This window comes from Myxine glutinosa, chromosome 5 (genome assembly GCF_964187855.1).
Source record: "Myxine glutinosa chromosome 5, kmMyxGlut1.1, whole genome shotgun sequence".
Classification (NCBI taxonomy): domain Eukaryota; kingdom Metazoa; phylum Chordata; class Myxini; order Myxiniformes; family Myxinidae; genus Myxine; species Myxine glutinosa.
Window position 1 is genome coordinate 2136332 of NC_136265.1, and position 22611 is coordinate 2158942.

At 42.0% G+C, this 22611-nt stretch overlaps 1 protein-coding gene across 1 annotated transcript in view; it reads right to left on the reverse strand.

The window, feature by feature from the left end:
* Positions 1 to 22611, reverse strand: part of LOC137428036 (receptor-type tyrosine-protein phosphatase H) — a 329265-nt gene that overhangs the window by 127198 nt on the left and 179456 nt on the right. The window contains exons 13-15 of the mRNA XM_078777499.1: positions 5825 to 6097; positions 4455 to 4721; positions 2223 to 2489 (exon numbers count right to left, since the gene is read on the reverse strand). Of these exons, the coding sequence (XP_078633625.1) occupies positions 2223 to 2489; positions 4455 to 4721; positions 5825 to 6097 (807 nt within the window). The remainder of the gene's footprint in view (positions 1 to 2222; positions 2490 to 4454; positions 4722 to 5824; positions 6098 to 22611) is intronic.

Consider the following 22611-nt stretch of genomic DNA (forward strand, 5'->3'; position numbering starts at 1 on the left):
GCATTTTCAGATGCATATGGCTGCCATAGCAGTTTCTTGGCTGTGGGGCACAATCCTGGATGGGTCGCCACTCCGACACAGGATACTCAAATGGTTCATTTTAAACTGGTACTCATTTTGCCAACCTCGGAAGGATGACAGGCCGAGTCAACCTCACCTGGAGTTAATTTAACGACCGACCAGGATTCAAACTCAGGACCCTAGACTCCCAAGCCAGCACCCTCACCTTAAACACCAACACCAGGTTTAGGGTCAGAATAAGCAAATGTTTATTGTGGGCAGAGGCTTTTCGGGTGGCGTCGAGACGTTGATTTATGTCAAGTTTCTCCATATTTAGATCAAATTGTTGGCAAATCCTTCATGCGCCCACTTTGTCCTCACTCAATGTTTCCCATTTAAAAACTTTCTTTTATCCCAATTGGAAACCACTTTCTAAAATCAAGGCTGGTTCTTGATACATTAACCCCCCCCCACCCCCAACCCTCCGTTTCCAATTTTTTTTCGTTTCCAAAACTTTGACTTTCCAAAAGAAATTTCCCAAATTTTTTCCAAAATTTTCCTGAAAAGACAATCACATGAATTTAATTGAGGCTTAAAAGCATCTGACCTTCCAGGGGTTGAGGAAGAAAGTCAAAGGTGTGTAACTGTGTAGGGAGTTCCTCCATGCCCCATTATATCTGCGTCTAACTGGTGTTGGCTTCGCGGTTAGGGTGCGGCTTCGGATCTGACGATCCTGTTTTTGCATCCTGGTCGATCGCTGAATTAACACCAGGGGGGTTGACTCAGCCTGTCATCCTTCTGAGGTCCGCAAATTGAGTACCAGTTCACTGGTAATTCATTGCGTGCCGCAAGAGGCGACCAACAGGGTTGGCGGCAGGAAGGGCATCCGGCTGTAAAACATTGCTTCAAAAAGGGGACCTCGGTGTCCCAAAAAGGCCAACCCCCGCTCTGTGGGGGAAATGGCCTCTAAAGGTGGTTCTAACCCGCATTCCACAAACATGATCAAAAGTAGTTTTAAAGCACAGCAACATCTTGACCTGGTCGTCTTCGTCCTCATCCCGGCTGCTTCTGCAGTACTACTACTGCTCCCACTACTACTTTAATACCCCCACCTTATTCCCAAATTATTGTGGATTCAACCAGTGAAAGGGATTGTCCCAAATATTTTACAAATCGGCTGGTGAGGCCAAAGATGACGTTGATTCGAGCAGGAATTTGTCATTTGTTCAGGATTCCAATGATAACTCATCCCCTCTTCACAAAACACAACATGGGTTGCTCAATGTCCACCTGCTAATGCCAGCAGTTGGCACACACAAGCTCACTCACCTTGTCTCTCTGAAAAGACCGACTGGACAACCCTCCCATCTACTTTCTCAACAATCCTCTCCAAGAAGTTCTGTCACTCAATTTCTTGGGTCTCACTATCTGCCATGATTTTTCCTGGGAAAACCACATTTCCAAGCTGGCCTCCAAAGCCAGTCGCCGACTGGGCATCCTCCGTCGTGCGAAGTCCTTCCTTGGCACACCTGAGCTCCTCACCACATACAAGCCTTTCATCCGCAGCTCAATGGAATACTGCTCTCCCCTCTGGGCCGGTGCTCCTGCCTCACACCTAGCTCGGCTTCACGCTGTTGAAACCAAAGCTTTCAGAATCATTGTAATCTCCCAAAATCAAGACTCTCTGCTCACCTTCACTCTTTCATTCCTTTTTTCTCCCACCTCTGGAACAAGCTCCCTCACTCTCTTCAATCCCACTCCTCCCTCCAGGTCCTTAAAACAGCTGTTCACCACCATCTCTTATCTTCCCCCATCCAAAACCAAGATCTTTTCTACCCCCATTAATTCACCCCAAACCAACCTTTTAAAATTCAGTTTTCATTCCTGAAATCCCGAGTAGTGTCCATCTTGTCTATACCGAGTACGACGCCCCCCCCCCCCCTCAACCTTCCACAGATCTGCCGATGTCCCTGGTCATTACTGTTATAATGCTTTCCTCCCTCCCCCCCCCCCCCCCCCTCTTGCCTCCCACTCCCTTTATTATATGTTACATGTGTTAGCTCTTATATGAGCCTTGACGAAGAACACAAAAACAGTAAAACACACGGACAGCAAATGTCAAACATTATCAGTTCATACAGATAATTTTACTGTGATTAGTTATTTCTGGTCTGTTCTTAATTTCAGCTCCATAAATTCATTAAAAGTTTCAAAATACCTACTTGTAGTAGCAGATATCTCTACAGCTTGGCTTTGTCTGCCATGGTAGAGTGATGACACATTCATGTTGTAGTCAGTTCCAGGGGAGAGGTTTGAAAAGGTGATGGCTGTTTGCCCTGTGGTTTCATTTTTTACCGGTTTGTTGTCAAAGATCAACATCACAAGATATTCATAATCTGCTTGGTTTGTATCATTTGGTTTGGTCCAGGAGATGGAGAGAGATGTTGAGTTTTGTGTTGAAATTTGGGGATTTTCAGGAGGTGATGGATCTGAAAATGAAAAAGAAAGCAGCAAAAGAATGAGTTGACATCAACAAGTAGGTTTTGTTTTTGGTGTAATTGAGCAATACCTTCAACACCATCACAACAAGAGGGAGAATTCCTTTGCAATCCAGGTGGATTACTAAGTTTCAGTTCAACAAGTTAAAGGATTAGGGGGGAAAGTCATTACTGTTATTATGTAATGATTGGTGAAAGTCAGAGTAATGGTGATGATGTCCACTCCTGCATTTTCAGATGCATATGGCTGCCAGAGCAGTTTCCTGGCTGTGGGGCACAATCCTGGATGGGTCGCCACTCTGACACGGGATACTCGAATGGTTCATTTTAAACTGGTACTCATTTTGCCAACCTCGGAAGGATGACAGGCCGAGTCAACCTCACCTGGAGTTAACTTAACGACCGACCGGGATTCAAACTCAGGACCCGAGACTCCCAAGCCAGCACCCTAACCTTTAACACCAACACCAGGTTTAGGGTCAGAAGAAGCAAAAGTTTATTGTGGGCAGAGGCTTTTCGGGTGACGTAGAGACGTTGATTTATGTCAAGTTTCTCCATATTCAGATCAAATTGTTGGCAAATCCTTCATGCGCCCACTTTGTCCTCACTCAATGTTTCCCATTTAAAAACTTAATTTTATCCCAATTGGAAACCGCTTTCTAAATTCAAGGCTGAACATGACACCCATGCATGAACCCAACTCCACCCTCCCCCCCCCCCCCCATTTCCAAACCAACATCACAGGTCCAAACTCGCACCTTGGTGCTGGCTTAACGGTTAAATGGGGTGGCACACAATCTTGGGGTCTTGAATTCAAGCCCCTGTCATGTTGTCGAATTAGCACGAGGTGGGTCAATTCAGCCCATCATTCTTCCAAGGTTGGCAAAATGAGAACGTACTCCCTGGTAAGGGGGCATTGCATCAGCAGTACAACCGTGCCCCCAGAAAATGATTCAGCCAATGGGCCACAAAACCACATTTCAAATCTGACCTTGAAAGACAGTCGCCGACTGGGCATCCTCCGCTGTGCGAAGTCCTTCCTTGGCACACCTGAGCTCCTCACCACATACAAGGCTTTCATCCGCAGCTCAATGGAATACTGCTCTCCCCTCTGGGCTGGTGCTCCTGCCTCACACCTAGCTCGTCTTCACGCTGTTGAAACCAAAGCTTTCAGAATCATTGGAATCTCCCATGATGAAGCTAACTCCAAGGGCCTCTCACTCACTCACCGCAGGCAGGTTGGTGGTCTTTCCGTCTTCTACCGACTCCTCTCTGGCCTTGCCCCCCCAGCTCTCTCTGGGCTCTGTCCCGCAAATATTCCTGCAGGTCGCACAAGATTTGCCTGCAACCCTCTTATGGTCAAACTGCCAAAACCAAGACTGTCTGCTCACCTTCACTCCTTCATTCCTCTTTTCTCCCGCCTCTGGAACAAACTCCCTCACTCTCTTCAATCCCACTCCACCCTCCAGGTCTTTAAAACAGCTGTTCACCACCATCTCTTATCTTCCCCCATCCAAAACCTTGATCTTTTCTATCCCCGCTAATTTCACCCCAATTCCACTTTTTTGAAATACCAACTTCTGTCCTGGAAGTCCTTGGTGTCCTTGTGTTTTGTACTTCTCCCACCCCCCCCCCCTTCCCACGCCTCCTCCCCCCAAGCCCTCTCCCTCCCACACATCTCCCTGCTCTTAAATGTTGTGTGCTCTCAAGTGTTTGTGTGCTTCCCCTTCTCTTGTCTTCTGCTCCCTCTTTTTATATATTTTGTTTGTCTGGTCGATTTGTTTGTGAAGTAAATGTTAGCTCTTTTACGAGCCTCGATTCAGTATTCAAAAAAAAAACAAAAAAAAAAACAGGCTGCATCCGAATAAATAAATAAATAAAATACCCCTGAGGGTGTAAGTTATTTTCCAGCTTCTCAATTTCTCATGTTTACAATCAAGTATTCGCCATGCCTACCTGTAGTAGCAGGTATCTCTGTAGGTTGGCTTTGTGTGTCATTGTAGATTGTTGACACAGAAACGTTGTAGTCGGTGCCAGGAGGGAGGTTTGAAAAGGTGATGTTTGTTCGCCCTGTGGTTTCATTTTCTACCGTGATGTTGTCAATGATCAACATCACAATATATTCATACCGTGCTTGGTTTGTATCATTTGGGTTGGTCCAGGAGATGGAGAGAGATGTTGAGTTTTGTGTTGAAATTTGGAGATTTTCAGGAGGTGATGGATCTGAAAATGCAAAAGAAAGAAGCAAAAGAATGAGTTAACATCAACAAGTAGTTTTTGGTTTTGGTGTAATTGAGCAATACTTTCAACACCATCACAGCAACAGGGAGAATTCCTTTGCAATCCAGGTGGATTACTGAGTTTAGAACCAAGCGGAACCTCAAGCCTCAAACCCGAGCGGAACGCCCTCTTCTTCAAACGCTTAATTCGAACCGTTCGTCGTCCGTCGGTCGTTGCTGCGGTCTGTGCTCGGCAGATGAACTTACAGATCGGATTGATGGGTTGTCGACTAACATCGGTGATTCTGTTAAGTTTCAGTAATGGTGAAGTAAATACTGCACACTCGATTTGTCATTGAGCACAGTGAACACTGAACACAGCCGACTGGGCATCCTCCGCCGTGCGAAGTCCTTCCTTGGCACACCTGAGCTCCTCACCACATACAAGGCTTTCATCCGCAGCTCAATGGAATACTGCTCTCCCCTCTGGGCCGGTGCTCCTGCCTCACACCGAGCTCGGCTTCGCGCTGTTGAAACCAAAGCTTTCAGAATCATTGGAATCTCCCAAAATCAAGACTCTCTGCTCACCTTCACACTTTCATTCCTCTTTTCTCCCGCCTCTGGAACAAACTCCCTAACTCTCTTCAATCCCACTCCTCCCTCCAGGTCCTTAAAACAGCTGTTCACCATCATCTCTTATCTTCCCCCATCCAAAACCTTGATCTTTTCTACCCCCCTTAATTCACCCCAAACCAACCTTTTAAAATTCAGTTTTCATTCCTGAAATCCCGAGGAGTGTCCATCTTGTTTATACCGTGTACGCCCCCCCCCCCCGCCAACCTTCCACAGATCTCCCGATGTCCCTGTTCTTTACTGTTATTATGCTTCCCTCCCTCCCGCTCCCTCTTTCCTCCCACTCCCTTTATTATATGTTATATGTGTTTGCTCTTATATGAGCCTTGACGAAGAACACAAAAACAGTAAAACACACGTACAGCAAATGTCAAACATTATCAGTTCATACAGATAATTTTACTGTGATTAGTTATTTCTTGTCTGTTCTTAATTTCAGCTCCATAACTTCATTAAAAGTTTCAAAATACCTACTTGTAGTAGCAGGTATCTCTACAGCTTGGCTTTGTCTGCCATGGTAGAGTGATGACACATACATGTTGTAGTCAGTTCCAGGGGAGAGGTCTGAAAAGGTGATGGTTGTTTGCCCTGTGGTTTCATTTTTTACCGGGTTGATCTTGTTGTCAATGATCAACATCACAATATATTCATAACGTGCTTGGTTTGTATCATTTGGGTTGGTCCAGGAGATGGAGAGAGATGTTGAGTTTTGTGTTGAAATTTGGGGATTTTGAGGAGGTGATGGATCTGAAAATGAAAAAGAAAGAAGCAAAAGAATGAGTTAACATCAACAAGTAGTTTTTGTTTTTGGTGTAATTGAGCAATACTTTCAACACCATCACAACAAGAGGGAGAATTCCTTTGCAATCCAGGTGGATTGCTAAGTTTCAGTTCAACAAGTTAAAGGATTAGGGGGAAAAGTCTGGAAAACTGACCCAGGTAATAATATGTGATGTTTTCTACGTCCAAAAACGCCAAAACTACGTGAAAAATTGGTGAAACGTCCCGAAACTCAAACTTTTTCTGTACCTTATTATAAAACAACCAAGTACAAGGTTTAGTTGAATATGTTGGAGGGTGTATGTTGACGCCCAACAACAACAACAGCAACAACTCGGGTCTGGGGCGGAGATGCCTTTTTTCCCCTCTGTCTGCCATTTTGTGTGCGAGCACGCAAACCACCGTTTTTCTCTGTTGCACACCGCTCCTTTCCTCCACACTGCTCCTGTTGTACACATCCATCTTCCATCCCCGAAGGGCGCCCGGCAGTGACGCGCGCTGAAAGGGGGTACTCCCCCTTTCTCCCAGTTTGATTGTTTGTTTGTGTCAGGGCGATATCTCAGCCATCCTTTGAGCGAGAAAGCTGACATTTCAGCACTTGATTTGTCAAAAACGGTATTTTTTTTTTTAATGAATCAATTAATTGATTAATTACTTAATTATTATCGGTTTAATAATCACTTATTTATTTTCTTTCTCATCTGAGCAATATCTCAGGCACCTTTTGCGATAGGAAGCTGATATTTGGACACGACAATGACAGTGATTTGGCTGTAAATTGTATTTTTGATTTATTGTTTAATTAACTAATCAATTAATTATTTAATTATTCGATTAATGACCGACTTAATTTTTTTCAAGTTGCAGATTCCGATGAAACAGTGGTGCTTTAGGAATTGTATTAGCCAATTGATTAATAATTGTACACCGCACCTTTCCTATGCCATCTCCAGGCATTGCAAATCGTCATTGCTGGGCACCGAAGGGGGCTTGGCAGTGACGCACGCTGAAAGAGAGAACTCAGTTTTCACTCTGGTTGTTTGTTTGTTTGTTTTCTTGTTTTCTTGTTTGTTTTCTTGTTTTCTTGTTTGTTTGTCCGGGCGATATCTCAGCCATCCTTTGAGCTAGGAAGCTGAAATTTCGGCACAATAGTGAGCAAGTCCTTTCTCAAAAACGGTATTTTTTTTTTTGAATAATCAATAAATTGAGGAGTTATTTAATTATTAGCGATTAATTAAGTACTTATTTAATTAATCAAATTTCCTTTCTCTTCTGACCATTAACTCAGGCACCTTTTGAGTTAGGAAGCTGATATTTGGACATGCCACTGACCAGGTGATTTGGCTGCAAAGGATATTTTTGATTTATTAATTAATCAATTAATCGATTAATTATTGAATTATTCGATTAATGACAAAAAATTTTTTTTTTTTTAAAGTTACAGATTCTGATGAAATAGTGGTAGTTTATGTGTTCTCTGACCAAATTGATTAATAATTTAATTTTTTTATGATTATTATTTATTTATTTTCATTATTAATCATTTATTTATTTTCTTTCTCATTTGGCCAATATCTCAGGCACCTTTTGAGCTGGGAAGCTAATATTTGGACATGAGTGACCAAGTTATGTGGCTATCAAGGATATTTTTGATTTATTGATTAATCATTTCATCTATTAATTATTTATTGATTAATCGATTAATTATTTATTGAGTAATCAATTAATTATTTAATTTTTTATAAATGACTTATTTAATTAAATTTCTAAAAGATACATCTTCGGATGAAGCACGAGTGGTTTAGTTATGGGATTAGCCAATTGATTATGAAAATATTTTGTGATAATCTTTTATTGATTTTAATTATACAATTAATCAATCAATTAGTGTACACCTCTCCCTCCCAATGCAGCCTCAATGAGCTGCACTGCGGTATTGCCGGGCGCCGGAGGCGCCCCGGCAATGCCGCGCTGCAGCATATTTAATTATTTGGCATGGGGCGGTGTACTTTGAATGTATCTGAACTTGTTTATTTTCTTTCTCATCTGAGCAATATCTCAGGCACCTTTTGCGATAGGAAGCTGATATTTGGACACGACAATGACAGTGATTTGGCTGTAAATTGTATTTTTGATTTATTGTTTAATTGACTAATCAATTAATTATTTAATTATTCGATTAATGACCGACTTAATTTTTTTCAAGTTGCAGATTCCGATGAAACAGTGGTGCTTTAGGAATTGTATTAGCCAATTGATTAATAATTGTACACCGCACCTTTCCTATACCATCTCCAAGCATTGCAAATCGTCATTGCTGGGCACCGAAGGGGGCTCGGCAGTGACGCACGCTGAAAGGGTGTACTCAGTTTTCACTCTGGTTGTTTGTTTGTTTTCTTGTTTTCTTGTTTGTTTTTCCGGACGATATCTCAGCCATCCTTTGAGCTAGGAAGCTGAAATTTCGGCACAGTAGTGAGCAAGTCCTTTGTCAAAAACGATATTTTTTGTTTTTTGAATAATCAATTAATTAAGGAGTTATTTAATTATTAGCGATTAATTAAGTACTTATTTAATTAATTACATTTCCTTTCTCTTCTGACCATTAACTCAGGCACCTTTTGAGTTGGAAAGCTGATATTTGGACATGCCAATGACCAGGTGATTTGGCTGCAAAGGCTATTTTTGATTTATGAATTAATCAATTAATCAATGAATCGATTAATTATTTAATTATTCGATTAATGACTAAACAATTTTTTTTTTTTACTTACAGATTCTGATGAAATGGTGGTGGTTTATGTGTTCTGTGACCGAATTGATTAATAATTTAATTTTTCTATGATTATTTATTTATTTTCATTATTATTCATTTATTTATTTTCTTTCTCATTTGGCCAATATCTCAGGCACCTTTTGAGCTCGGAAGCTAATATTTGGACATGAGTGACCAAGTGATGTGGCTATCAAGGATACTTTTGATTTATTGATTAATCATTTAATCGATTAATTATTTTTTGATTAATCAATTAATTATTTAATTTTTTACTAATGACTTCTTTAATCAAATTTCTAAAAGATACATCTTCGGATGAAGCACGAGTGGTTTAGTTATGCTATTAGCCAATTGATTAAGAAAATATTTTGTGATAATCTTTTATTGATTTTAATTATACAATTAATCAATCAATTAGTGTACACCTCTCCCTCCCAATGCAGCCTCTATGAGCTGCACTGCGGTATTGCCGGGCGCCAGAGGCGCCCCGGCAATGCCGCGCTGTAGGATATTTAATTATTTGGCATGGGGGCGGTGTACTTTGAATGTATCTGTACTTGTTTAATTATTTTACCATTATTTTATATTTATTTCGTTATTGTACACAGCACCTTTCCTATGCCATCTCCAGGCATTGCAAATCGTCATTGCTGGGCACCGAAGGGGGCTCGGCAGTGACGCACGCTGAAAGGGAGTACTCAGTTTTCAGTCTGGTTGTTTGTTTTCTTGCTTTCTTGTTTGTTTGTTTGTCCGGGCGATATCTCAGCCATCCTTTGAGCTAGGAAGCTGAAATTTCGGCACAGCAGTGAGCAAGTCCTTTCTCAAAAATGTTATTTTTTGTTCTTTGATTAATCAATTAATTGAGGAGTTATTTAATTATTAGCGATTAATTAAGTACTTATTTAATTAATCAAATTTCCTTTCTCTTCTGACCATTAACTCAGGCACCTTTTGAGTTAGGAAGCTGATATTTGGACATGCCAATGACCAGGTGATTTTGCTGCAAAGGCTATTTTTGATTTATTAATTAATCAATTAATCAATTGATCGATTAATTATTTAATTATTCGATTAATGACTAATTTTGTTTTTTTTTAAGTTACAGATTCTGATGAAATGGTGGTGGTTTATGTGTTCTCTGACCGAATTGTTAATAATTTAATTTTTTTATGATTATTATTTATTTATTTTCATTATTAATCATTTATGTTTCTCATTTGGCCAATATCTCAAGCACCTTTTGAGCTCAGAAGCTAATATTTGGACATGAGTGACCAAGTTATGTGGCTATCAAGGATATTTTTGATTTATTGATCAATTAATCAATTAATCGATTAACTCTTCAATTATTCGATTAAGTACTAATTTTTTTTTTTTTCAGTTACAGATTCTGATGAAATGGTGGTGGTTTATGTGTTCTATGACCGAATTGGTTAATAATTTATTTTTTAATGATTATTATTTATTTATTTTCATTATTAATCATTTATTTATTTTCTTTCTCATTTGGCCAATATCTCAGGCACCTTTTTTCTTTCTTTTTTGTATACTGAATCGAGGCTCGTGAAAGAGCTAACATTTACTTCACAAACAAATCAACCAGACAAACAAAATATATAAAAAGAGGGAGCAGAAGACAAGATGGGGAGAGAAGGGGAAGCACACAAACACAACATTTGAGAGCAGGGAGATGTGTGGAAGGGAGAGGGCTTGGGGGGAGGAGGCGTGGGAAGGGGGGGGGGGGGGGAGGGAGAAGTATAAAACACAAGGACACCAAGGACTTCCAGGACAGAAGTTGGTATTTCAAAAAAGTGGAATTGGGGTGAAATTAGCGGGGGTAGAAAAGATCAAGGTTTTGGATGGGGGAAGATAAGAGATGGTGGTGAACAGATGTTTTAAAGACCTGGAGGGTGGAGTGGGAGTGAAGAGAGTGAGGGAGTTTGTTCCAGAGGCGGGAGAAAAGAGGAATGAAGGAGTGAAGGTGAGCAGAGAGTCTTGATTTTGGCAGTTTGACCATAAGAGGGTTGCAGGCAGATCTTGTGCGACCTGTAGGAATGTTTGCGGGACAGAGCCCAGAGAGAGATGGGGGGGCAAGGCCAGAGAGGAGTCGGTAGAAGACGGAAAGACCACCAACCTGCCTGCGGTGAGTGAGTGAGAGGCCCTTGGAGTTAGCTTCATCGCAGGAGATTCCAATGATTCTGAATGCTTTGGTTTCAACAGCGTGAAGACGAGCTAGGTGTGAGGCAGGAGCACCAGCCCAGAGAGGAGAGCAGTATTCCATTGAGCTGCGGATGAAAGCCTTGTATGTGGTGAGGAGCTCAGGTGTGCCAAGGAAGGACTTCGCATGACAGAGGATGCCCAGTCGGCGACTGGCTTTGGAGGCCAGATTTGAAATGTGGTTTTCCCAGGAAAGATCATGGCAGATAGTGAGACCCAAAAGCTTGAGTGACAGAACTTCTTGGAGAGGATTATTCAGAAAGTGGGTGGGAGGGTTGTCCAGTCGGTCTTTTCGGAGAGACATCGTAAGAGTGTGAGATTTGTCAGGATTGAAAAACATGTTCCACTTGTTTGCCCAGCCTGTGATTTTGTCCAGATCTGCAGAGAGTGAGGAGGCTGCAGACTGCCGATCTGAGGGATGAAGAATGGAGCGACAGAGAGTAGAGTCATCAGCAAAGAGATACAGAGGATTTTCAAGAGAGTCAGAGAGATCATTGATGAAGACCAGAAAAAGCACAGGGCCCAGAACACTGCCTTGTGGAACTCCAGCCTGAACAGGAAGAGGAGATGAGAGAAACGCATTCAGGGCCACACGTTGACTACGACTCGAGAGGAAGTCCGCCAGCCATGCGTGGAGATTTCCATGGATACCAAAAGAGGAGAGTTTGGTGAGCAGAGCGGGGTGCCAGACCGTATCGAAGGCACGTGACATGTCAAGGGAGACTGCTCTAATTTCCTGTTTGGCATTGAGGACCTCCATCCATTGTTGAGAAAGCAGAAGCAGCATGTCCAGAGTAGAGTGTCCAGGTCTGAAACCAAATTGATGATCAGAGATCAAGCCATTGGAGAAGAGGAAAGATTTCATATCTGAAGCAACGATGGATTCCATGACTTTGCTGATAATTGGGAGAAGGCTGATTGGTCTGTAGTTGCTGGGATCTGTTTTTGCACCTTTTTTGTGCAAAGCGGTGATGTTGGCAGATTTCCAAGCAGATGGAAGATGACCTTGAGCAAAAGAGAGGGTGAAGAGAACAGAGAGAGGGAGTGAAAGAGTGGAAGAACAGGATTTGAGGACCCGTGGGCTGATGCCGTCAGGTCCAGTTGCAGAATCCGAGTCGAGGGTTGACAGAAACTTTTCCACCTTGTCAGGAGGAAAGGACACAGAGTCCAGGAGCAGCTGGGTACGACTGGGTACGGTGGGTACAGAGAGGGATGGGTTTGGGACACAAGATTTAGAGGCAAACACAGAGTTGAGGCATTCAGCTTTTTCACGTGCAGAGTCAGCCATGTGGCCATTTGAGGTGAGGGAGGGGATGGAGGGGGCACAAACACCAGAAACAGATTTGACCAGATGCCACCAGGATTTGGAAGAGGGAGACAGATAAGAGAGTTCGGTCCTGAGAATGGAGAGATATTGTTTCCTGGCTCTCCTGAGGGTGGACACACACTTGTTTCGGGCTTTGTGAAAGGAAATGAGATTTCCTTCCGTTGGATTTGCTTTCCAGGAGACAAAAGCAAGTTGTTTCTGGGCAATAGCCTCACCACAAGATTCCGTGTACCATGGACGGGAGGAAGGGTATGACAACTGAAGACGAGATGGGATAAATCTGTGCATGAGAGAGAGCAATTTACTTTGGAAGAATTCCCAGGATGAGTTGATGTCAGAGGCGGTAGAGATGGGAGACCAGTCCAGATGATTGATGGCTGCTTGACGACCATGCCAGTTGGCCTGAGTGAAATGCCAGACTCGTCGACGCTGAGGAGGCTCTCTGAGAATGGTCAGAGAGATGTCCACTTTAACAAGCACATGATCAGAAGAGCCGATTGGAGGAGAAGAAGAGCAGCAGACCTTTTCAGGGAAGTTAATCATAACCAAGTCCAGAAGAGAAGATGCTCCGTTGACTGAAATCCGGGTCGGGAAATTGACAAATTGTGTCAGTCCCAGTGAGTCACAGAAGTCCTTTGCTGAAGAGCCATGGCTGGTGAGAGAGGTACCCACACCCAGCCAACTGGCATGGTGACAGTTGAAATCACCACATATGAGGAAGAGAGAGTTGGGATGGGTAGATAGAAGTTGGTCCATATTTACAGACAGCGAGATGTAGATGGAGTCATCACTGTTTGGTGGACGGTACAACACACATATGAACAAAAGGTGGGAGCGAAGGGGAAGCCGTAGCCAAAGGTATTCCTGGGGGTGAGGTGGAGAGAGGGCAGTGCAGGGCGAGTGAGGAAGAGAGTTTTTTATAAAGATAGCAACCCCACCTCCAGGACGAGGCTCAGGTCTATCATACCGGAGGAGGGAGTAACCTGGGAGAGATACCAAGGAATCAGAGACATCATGAAGGAGGAAAGTTTCTGTTAAGCAGATCACGTCTGGTTTGTCAGAAGCAACCTGTATGGAGAGATTAGACAAGTTTGAGCGAAGGCCCCGGATGTTTGAGGTCCATACTGTTAAGGAAGAGGAAGGGGGAGCATCGGATACAGAACAGTGGGGGGGGGGGGGGGGGGGGGGGAGCAGTAGGGTAAGATGTGGAAGAGGAGGAAGAGGTAGGGAGAGCTGTTGAAGGTGTGTCAGAGATTACAGAATAGCTTGGAGAAAGGGAAGAATGGGGTGGACAAAAGGTTTGATGGTAATTGGGAGAGGCGCAGTGAGGTGTTATTTGATGAGGGGGAAGAGCGAGGCAGAAGGTTGAGGAAGATGAAGGTGAAAGTTGGAAGGGGGAAGAAGCGGGGAGGACGCTTTGAGGAGGAGGGGTGAGAGGGGAGTCTAGGAGGGGAGGAGCGAGGGAGAGTCTCGGAGGGGAGGGGTGTGGGGGGAGATTTGAAAGGAATGGGTGATTGGGAAGATTTGGAGGGGAGGGGCAAGGGGGAAGATTTGAAAGAGATGGGTGATGGGGATGATTTGGAGGAGAGGGGCAAGGGGGTAGATTTAGAGGGGAGGGGTGATGGGGAAGTTTTGGAGGGGAGGGGTGATGGGGAAGTTTTGGAGGGAAGGGGTGATGGGGAAGATTTGGAGGGGAGGGGCAAGGGGGAAGATTTGAAAGGGATGGGTGATGGGGAAGATTTGGAGGGGAGGGGCAAGGGGGAAGATTTGAAAGGGGTGGGTGATGGGGAAGATTTGGAGGGGAGGGGCGATGGGGAAGATTTGGAGGGGAGGGGCGATGGGGAAGATTTGGAGGGGAGGGGCGATGGGGAAGATTTGGAGGGGAGGGGCAAGGGGGAAGATTTGAAAGAGATGGGTGATGGGGATGATTTGGAGGGGAGGGGCAAGGGGGTAGATTTAGAGGGGAGGGGTGGGGGAAGTTTTGGAGGGGAGGGGTGATGGGGAGGTTTTGGAGGGAAGGGGTGATGGGGAAGATTTGGAGGGGAAGAGTGAGATTGGATTTTGAAAAGTGTACGATTAATGGGAAACGAACATTTATTGCAAAATGGGTTTCTTGAGACATTCGAGTCAAAAATACGTTTGAGGACGCTGGAGGGAGGATGGAGTGCTGGAGAGTTTAGGGAATGAATGAAAGATGCACTATAAGAGATGGAATTTTTTTTTGGAATGAATAGATTTGGTGAGCAAGTCGAAAGCATCCTTTTATGGAAGAAGAAGAAAAAGGTGTTATAGAATATGACTGAATACAGGTCTTCAGGGGACAGATTAGACATTTTTTAACAACGTGATCACGTGATCACAAGCAACGTGGTCGAAGAACAAACGAACAAATAAGAACGAATAAACGAATAAGAACAGAAGGAAATATTTTTGGTTTTTTTTTTTTTTGAGGAGATTTTAAAACAAGGAAGTATGGGGTGAAAAGACCGTGAAAAACAGAGACCGGAAAGTAATTGCAGCGCGATCGGAGAACCGCTGAGACAAAAACAAAGCCTCAAGCCAAGGTCGGACACGGTAGCCTAGTACTTTACTTAGGCCTCAGAATACGCGATACGAAAGACCGACGATTCTGTACACAAATATGAAAAACCAACACCAAGAATACTATTAAAGACACCCCAATAGGTACATACACCGAGAGAAAGATACAGTTTCGACAAAAAACACAATTGTGAAAAGTTACTTAACTTCGAAAGCGAGCGCGCATGGACAGCTTTGAAGAGACGAGACCTCCAATCAATTTTGAGCTCAGAAGCTAATATTTGGACATGAGTGACCAAGTGATGTGGCTATCAAGGATATTTTTTATTTATTGATTAATCAATTATTAATGAATCAATTAATCAATTAATCGATTAATTATTTAATTATTCGATTAATGCCAAAAAAATTTTCCCGAACGCTAGTGATGTGGCGATCAAGGATACTTTTGATTTATTGATTAATCAATTATTAATTAATCAATTAATCGATTAATTATTTAATTATTTGATTAATGACCAAATTTTTTTTTTTTTTAAGTTGCAGATTCTGATGAAATGGTGGTGGTTTTTGTGTTCTCTGACCGAATTGATTAATAATTTCATTTTTTTATGATTATTATTTATTTATTTTCGTTATTAATCATTTATTTATCTTCTTTCTCATTTGGCCAATATCTCAGGCACCTTTTGAGCTCAGAAGCTAATATTTGGACATGAGTGACCAAGTGATGTGGCTATCAAGGATATTTTTGATTTATTGATTAATCAATTATTAATTAATCAATTAATCAATTAATCGATTAATTATTTAATTATTCAATTAATGACAATGTTTTTTTGTTTTTTTGAAGTTACAGATTCTGATGAAATGGTGGTGACCGAATTGACCTGACCGAATTTGACCTGACCTGACCTGACCTGAATTGACCTGACCAACTCTGACCGAATTGATTAATAATTTTTTTTTTAATGATTATTATTTATTTATTTTCATTATTAATTGTACACCACTCCTTTCCTATGCCATCTCCAGGCATTGCAAATCGTCATTGCCGGGCACCGAAGGGGGCTCGGCAGTGACGCACGCTGAAAGAGAGTACTCAGTTTTCACTCTGGTTGTTTGTTTGTTGTACACCGCTCTTTTCCTATGCCATCTCCAGGCATTGCAAATCGTCATTGCCGGGCACCGAAGGGGGCTCGGCAGTGACGCATGCTGAAAGAGAGTACTCAGTTTTCACTCTGGTTGTTTGTTTGTTTGTTTGTTTTCTTGGTTTCTTGTTTTCTTGCTTTCTTGTTTGTTTGGTTGTCCGGGCGATATCTCAGCCATCCTTTGAGCTAGGAAGCTGAAATTTCGGCACAATAGTGAGCAAGTCCTTTGTCAAAAACGTTATTTTTTGTTTTTTGAATAATCAATAAATTGAGGAGTTATTTAATTATTAGCGATTAATTAAGTACTTATTTAATTAATCAAATTTCCTTTCTCTTCTGATCATTAACTCAGGCACCTTTTGAGTTAGGAAGCTGTTATTTGGACATGCCAATGACCAGGTGATTTGGCTGCAAAGGCTATTTTTGATTTATTAATTAATCAATTCATCGATTAATTATTTAATTATTCGATTAATGCCAAAAAATTTTTTTTTTTAAAGTTACAGATTCTGATGAAATAGTGGTAGTTTATGTGTTCTCTGACCAAATTGATTAATAATTTAATTTTTTTATGATTATTATTTATTTATTTTCATTATTAATCATTTATTTATTTTCTTTCTCATTTGGCCAATATCTCAGGCACCTTTTGAGCTGGGAAGCTAATATTTGGACATGAGTGACCAAGTGATGTGGCTATCAAGGATATTTTTGATTTATTGATTAATCATTTCATCTATTAATTATTTATTGATTAATCGATTAATTATTTATTGAGTAATCAATTAATTATTTAATTTTTTATAAATGACTTATTTAATTAAATTTCTAAAAGATACATCTTCGGATGAAGCACTCGTGGTTTAGTTATGCGATTAGCCAATTGATTATGAAAATATTTTGTGATAATATTTTATTGATTTTAATTATACAATTAATCAATCAATTAGTGTACACCTCTCCCTCCCAATGCAGCCTCAATGAGCTGCACTGTGGTATTGCCGGGTGCCGGAGGCGCCCCGGCAATGCCACGCTGCAGCATATTTAATTATTTGGCATGGGGCGGTGTACTTTGAATGTATCTGTACTTGTTAATTAATCAGTTAATCAATTAATCGATTAATTATTTAATTATTCGATTAATGACTAAATTTTTTTTTTTTTAGTTACAGATTCTGATGAAATGGTGGTGGTTTATGTGTTCTATGACTGAATCGATTAATAATTTCAATTTTTAATGATTATTATTTATTTATTTTCATTATTAATCATTTATTTATTTTCTTTCTCATTTGGCCAATATCTCAGGCACCTTTTGAGCTGGGAAGCTAATATTTGGACATGACAGTGACCAAGTGATGTGGCTGTCAAGGATATTTTTGATTGATTAATCATTTAATCGATTAATTATTTATTGATTAATTGATTAATTATTTATTGATTAATCAATTAATTATTTAATTTTTTATTAATGACTGATTTAATTAAATTTCTAAAAGATACATCTTCGGATGAAGCACTAGTGGTTTAGTTATGCTATTAGCCAATTGATTAAGAAAATATTTTGTGATAATCTTTTATTGATTTTAATTATACAATTAATCAATCAATTAGTGTACACCTCTCCCTCCCAATGCAGCCTCAATGAGCTGCACTGTGGTATTGCCGGGTGCCGGAGGCGCCCCGGCAATGCCGCGCTGCAGCATATTTAATTATTTGGCATGGGGCGGTGTACTTTGAATGTATCTGTACTTGTTAATTAATCAGTTAATCAATTAATCGATTAATTATTTAATTATTCGATTAATGACTAAAAAATTTTTTTTTTAGTTACAGATTCTGATGAAATGGTGGTGGTTTATGTGTTCTATGACTGAATTGATTAATAATTTCAATTTTTAATGATTATTATTTATTTATTTTCATTATTAATCATTTATTTATTTTCTTTCTCATTTGGCCAATATCTCAGGCACCTTTTGAGCTGGGAAGCTAATATTTGGACATGACAGTGACCAAGTGATGTGGCTGTCAAGGATATTTTTGATTGATTGATTAATCATTTAATCGATTAATTATTTATTGATTAATTGATTAATTATTTATTGATTAATCAATTAATTATTTAATTTTTTATTAATGACTGATTTAATTAAATTTCTAAAAGATACATCTTCGGATGAAGCACTAGTGGTTTAGTTATGCTATTAGCCAATTGATTAAGAAAATATTTTGTGATAATCTTTTATTTATTTTAATTATACAATTAATTGATCAATTAGCGTACACCTCTCCCTCCCAATGCAGCCTCAATGAGCTGCACTGCGGTATTGCCGGGCGCCAGAGGCGCCCCGGCAATGCCGTGCTGTAGGATATTTAATTATTTGGCAAGGGGGCGGTGTACTTTGAAAGTATCTGTACTTGTTTTTCATTTATTTATTTTCTATCTCATCTGGGCAATATCTCGGGCACCTTTCGAGCTGGGAAGCTGATATTCGGACATGCCAGTGAGTCCGTTGAACGCGAATGTTATAAACGAATGCGAATGTTATAAACATCCGTTGAATCTTATCACACGCAAATCATCAAAATCTAAACTGTATCTTTACTTTAAAATTTCAATAAAAGCCACATCACTGTTCATGTCGGTAAATATTATTCCATCGTGTTTCAAATCGTGATCGATACACTATGATCGTGATGATCGTGATGATCGTGATCGTGAATCGTGATCGATAATCATGTTCACAATCCCCATGTCGTATGTACTCCCGACACGTGTACCAAATTCAAGAAACGTGTAACTGTACCAAATCAACAGTTAAAAGGATTTTGAGCCGATAGGTGTTACGGCCTTGGCAAGATCGATGGAGACAGCGATCTGTTAGAGCTGATCCTCCTTCATGCCGAAGTGCAGATCCTCCTTCATGCCACATCCGCCGTTTGTGTGGAACACGCTGCAGCGATCGGTGAAAACGTGGACTCCCACACTGCCACATCCTGCTGATACTTGCTCCCGCATGACGTTTCCACATGAAGGATGTTTATATAAACCGTTTAAAAGAAAAAAAGGCTTCAATTTCCGATATTTAGCCTTTTCATTTGGGTCTCCCAATTGAAGCCCCGCCCATAGGGTGGGTACCGTTGCTCGACGAAAGAAGACGTCACAATGAACGTCATGCAAACGCGAATGTTATGCGGGAGTCCAAACCTGAGAATGCTGGAGAGTAAAGCTGTAATTGGGAAAACGAAATAGCCTATTTTACTCCTGGGGATCCCAGGATTATCCACCCAAAATATCTTTGCGATCGGTTTGGCAGTTTTTACGGTACCTTCAAATGGACAGACAGACAGACATTTGCTGAATTATAGTAAGATTTTCAAAAAGATACACCTTCAAACGAAACACCAGTGGTTGAGATATGCCATTAGCCAATTGATTAAGAAATTATTTTATGATTAATATTTATTGATTTTAATAACGCAATCCATCAATTAATTATGGTACACCTGACCCTCCCAATACCGTCTCTGTGTGCTGCACGGTGGTATCACCAAAGGTGCCCGGGCAATTATTTTTTTTTGTGCGTGTATACATAATCGAGGCTCGTGAAAGAGCTAACATTTATCACACAAACAAATCAAACAGACAAACAAACAAAGTGTATAAAAAGGGGAGCGGTAGACAAGATGGGGAGAGAAGGGGAAGCACACAAACACAACATTTGTGAGGGACATCGGGAATGTGTGGGAAGGAGAGGGCTTGGGGGGAGGCGGCGTGGGAAGGGGGGGGGGGCGGTGGGAGAAGTATAAACACAAGGACACCGAGGACTTCCAGGAAAGAAGTTGGTATTTCAAAAAAGAGGTTTTGGGGTGAAATTAGTGGGGGTAGAACAGATCAAGGTTTTGAATGGGGGAAGATAAGAGATGGTGGTGAACAGCTATTTTAAAGACCTGGAGGGAGGAGTGGGATTGAAGAGAGTGAGGGGGTTTGTTCCAGAGGTGGGAGAAAAAGAGAAATGAAGGAGTGAAGGTGAGCAGAGAGTCTTGATTTTGGCAGTTTAACCATAAGAGGGTTGCAGGCAGATCTTGTGCGACCTGTCGGAATATTTGCGGGACAGAGCCCAGAGAGAGCTGGAGGGGCAAGGCCAGAGAGGAGTCGGTAGAAGACGGAAAGACCACCAACCTGCCTGCGGTGAGTGAGTGAGTGAGAGGCCCTTGGAGTTAGCTTCATCGCGGGAGATTCCAATGATTCTGAATGCTTTGGTTTCAACAGCGTGAAGACGAGCTAGGTGTGAGGCAGGAGCACCAGCCCAGAGGGGAGAGCAGTATTCCATTGAGCTGCGGATGAAAGCCTTGTATGCGGTGAGGAGCTCAGGTGTGCCAAGGAAGGACTTCGCACGACGGAGGATGCCCAGTCGGCGACTGTCTTTGGAGGCCAGATTTGAAATGTGGTATTCCCAGGAAAGATCATGGCAGATAGTGAGACCCAAAAGCTTGAGTGACAGAACTTCTTGGAGAGGATTATTCAGAAAGTGGATGGGAGGGTTGTGCAGTCGGTCTTTTCGGCGAGACATCGTAAGAGTGTGAGATTTGTCAGGATTGAAAGACATGTTCCACTTGTTTGCCCAGTCTGTGATTTTGTCCAGGTCTGCAGAGAGTGAGGAGGCTGCAGACTGCCGATCTGAAATATGAGGAATGGAGCGGCAGAGAGTGGAGTCATCAGCAAAGAGATAGAGAGGATTTTCAAGAGAGTCAGAGAGATCATTGATACAACAACACAACATGCATTTTAAAAGGCCATTTTCCCTGCTAGAGCGGGGGTTAGCCTTGCGGTCCCCATGACAATCTTCTCCATTTTGCCCTATTTTCTGCATCTCTCCTTGTTAACCCCCTTGCCCGCATTTCTTCTTCCACCATCTTTAGCCAAGACTTTCTCGGTCTTCCCCGTCTTCTACTTCCTTCTACATTCATTTCCATCACTCTTCTCAACCAGTCACTTTCATCCTTCCTCAACACATGACCAAACCATCTCAACCTGTTCCTCTTCACAGCATCAATCACAGGCTCTATTCCCATCATCTTTCGCGATTCATCATTTGTCTTCCTCTCTCTCAACGATACTCCGCACATCCGTCGAACCATTTGCATTTCCACCCTTTCCAACCTTCGTTGCTGCTCTACGTTCATTACCCATGTCTCGCTCCCATAAATCATAACACTTCTCACACATGCAGCATACACCTTTCCCTTCAGCTTCAACGACACTCCCCTCATCATCAGCACGCCACTCAATTCCCGAAACTTCTTCCATGCACATCTCACTCGAGCAACCGTTGCCGAGTCTGATCCACCTTCTCCATTCAGCATGTCTCCGAGGTAGCAAAATGTTTTCACACCTTCCAGCTTCACGCCGTCTCCAAGATCCAACTCAACATTTCCTCCATCTGCAGCTCCCTCTGTGCACACCTTACATTTGAATGTAGCTGCCACACTGGTTAATGACTCTCTCAGACCACTACATTTTTGATGAACCCACTCAGCGCACATTGTACACTGAATGGAGTTCACTCCGACACCCTTCCTACACACAGCACAGGGCCACTTCCCAGTTCTTTCCACCTCACCACATGCTTTACCACTTGCCATCACCTTCGTCTTTCCGATATTCACCTTCAGACCTTTTGTCTCCATACATTCCTTCCACGTGTTCATCTTTTCCTTCAGTCCATCCATACTTTCCGCAATCAACACCACATCATCTGCATGCAACAACTCCCACAGTAAACCCTCCTTTACGTTCTGAGCCAGCACCTCCATCACAGCAACAAATAGTAGTGGACTTAGTACCGACCCCTGATGCACTCCCATCTTCACCTCAAACTCACCACTGTTCCCGTCCTTCGTCCTTTCAGCTGTGCGCGCTCTTTTGTACATTGCCATCACTACTCTGATCAACCATTCCTCCACTCCTAACTTCCTCAATGCCCATGTCAATACTTTGCGTGGAACCCGATGGAATGCTTTCTCCAGATCAACAAACCCAAGAAACAACTTCTTCCTCTTCTCCATGTACTTCTCCTGCAACTGCCTCACAATGAAAAGCGCGTCTGTCGTTCCTCTTCCTGGCATGAATCCAAACTGCATTTCGTCGATCTTCACTTTCTTCCTTATCCTCCTCTCCAACACCCTTTCCAATACCTTCATTCCATGCTCCAATAACTTTTTCGCTCGGTACGAGCCACACTCCAGAGGGTCACCTTTCCCCTTGTATAGAGGGACGAGGGTACTCAGTTCCCAAATCACTGGAATGCGGCCTTCTTTCACCACCAGTTTACAGATCTCTGTCATTCTCTTCACACCCCAACTTCCTGCTGCCTTCAACATATCTCCCACAACTGCCGTCGGCCCTCCCGCTTTTCTACCCTTCATTGCTTTTATCGCTTCCTCAACTTCCTTCTCAGTTATCTTC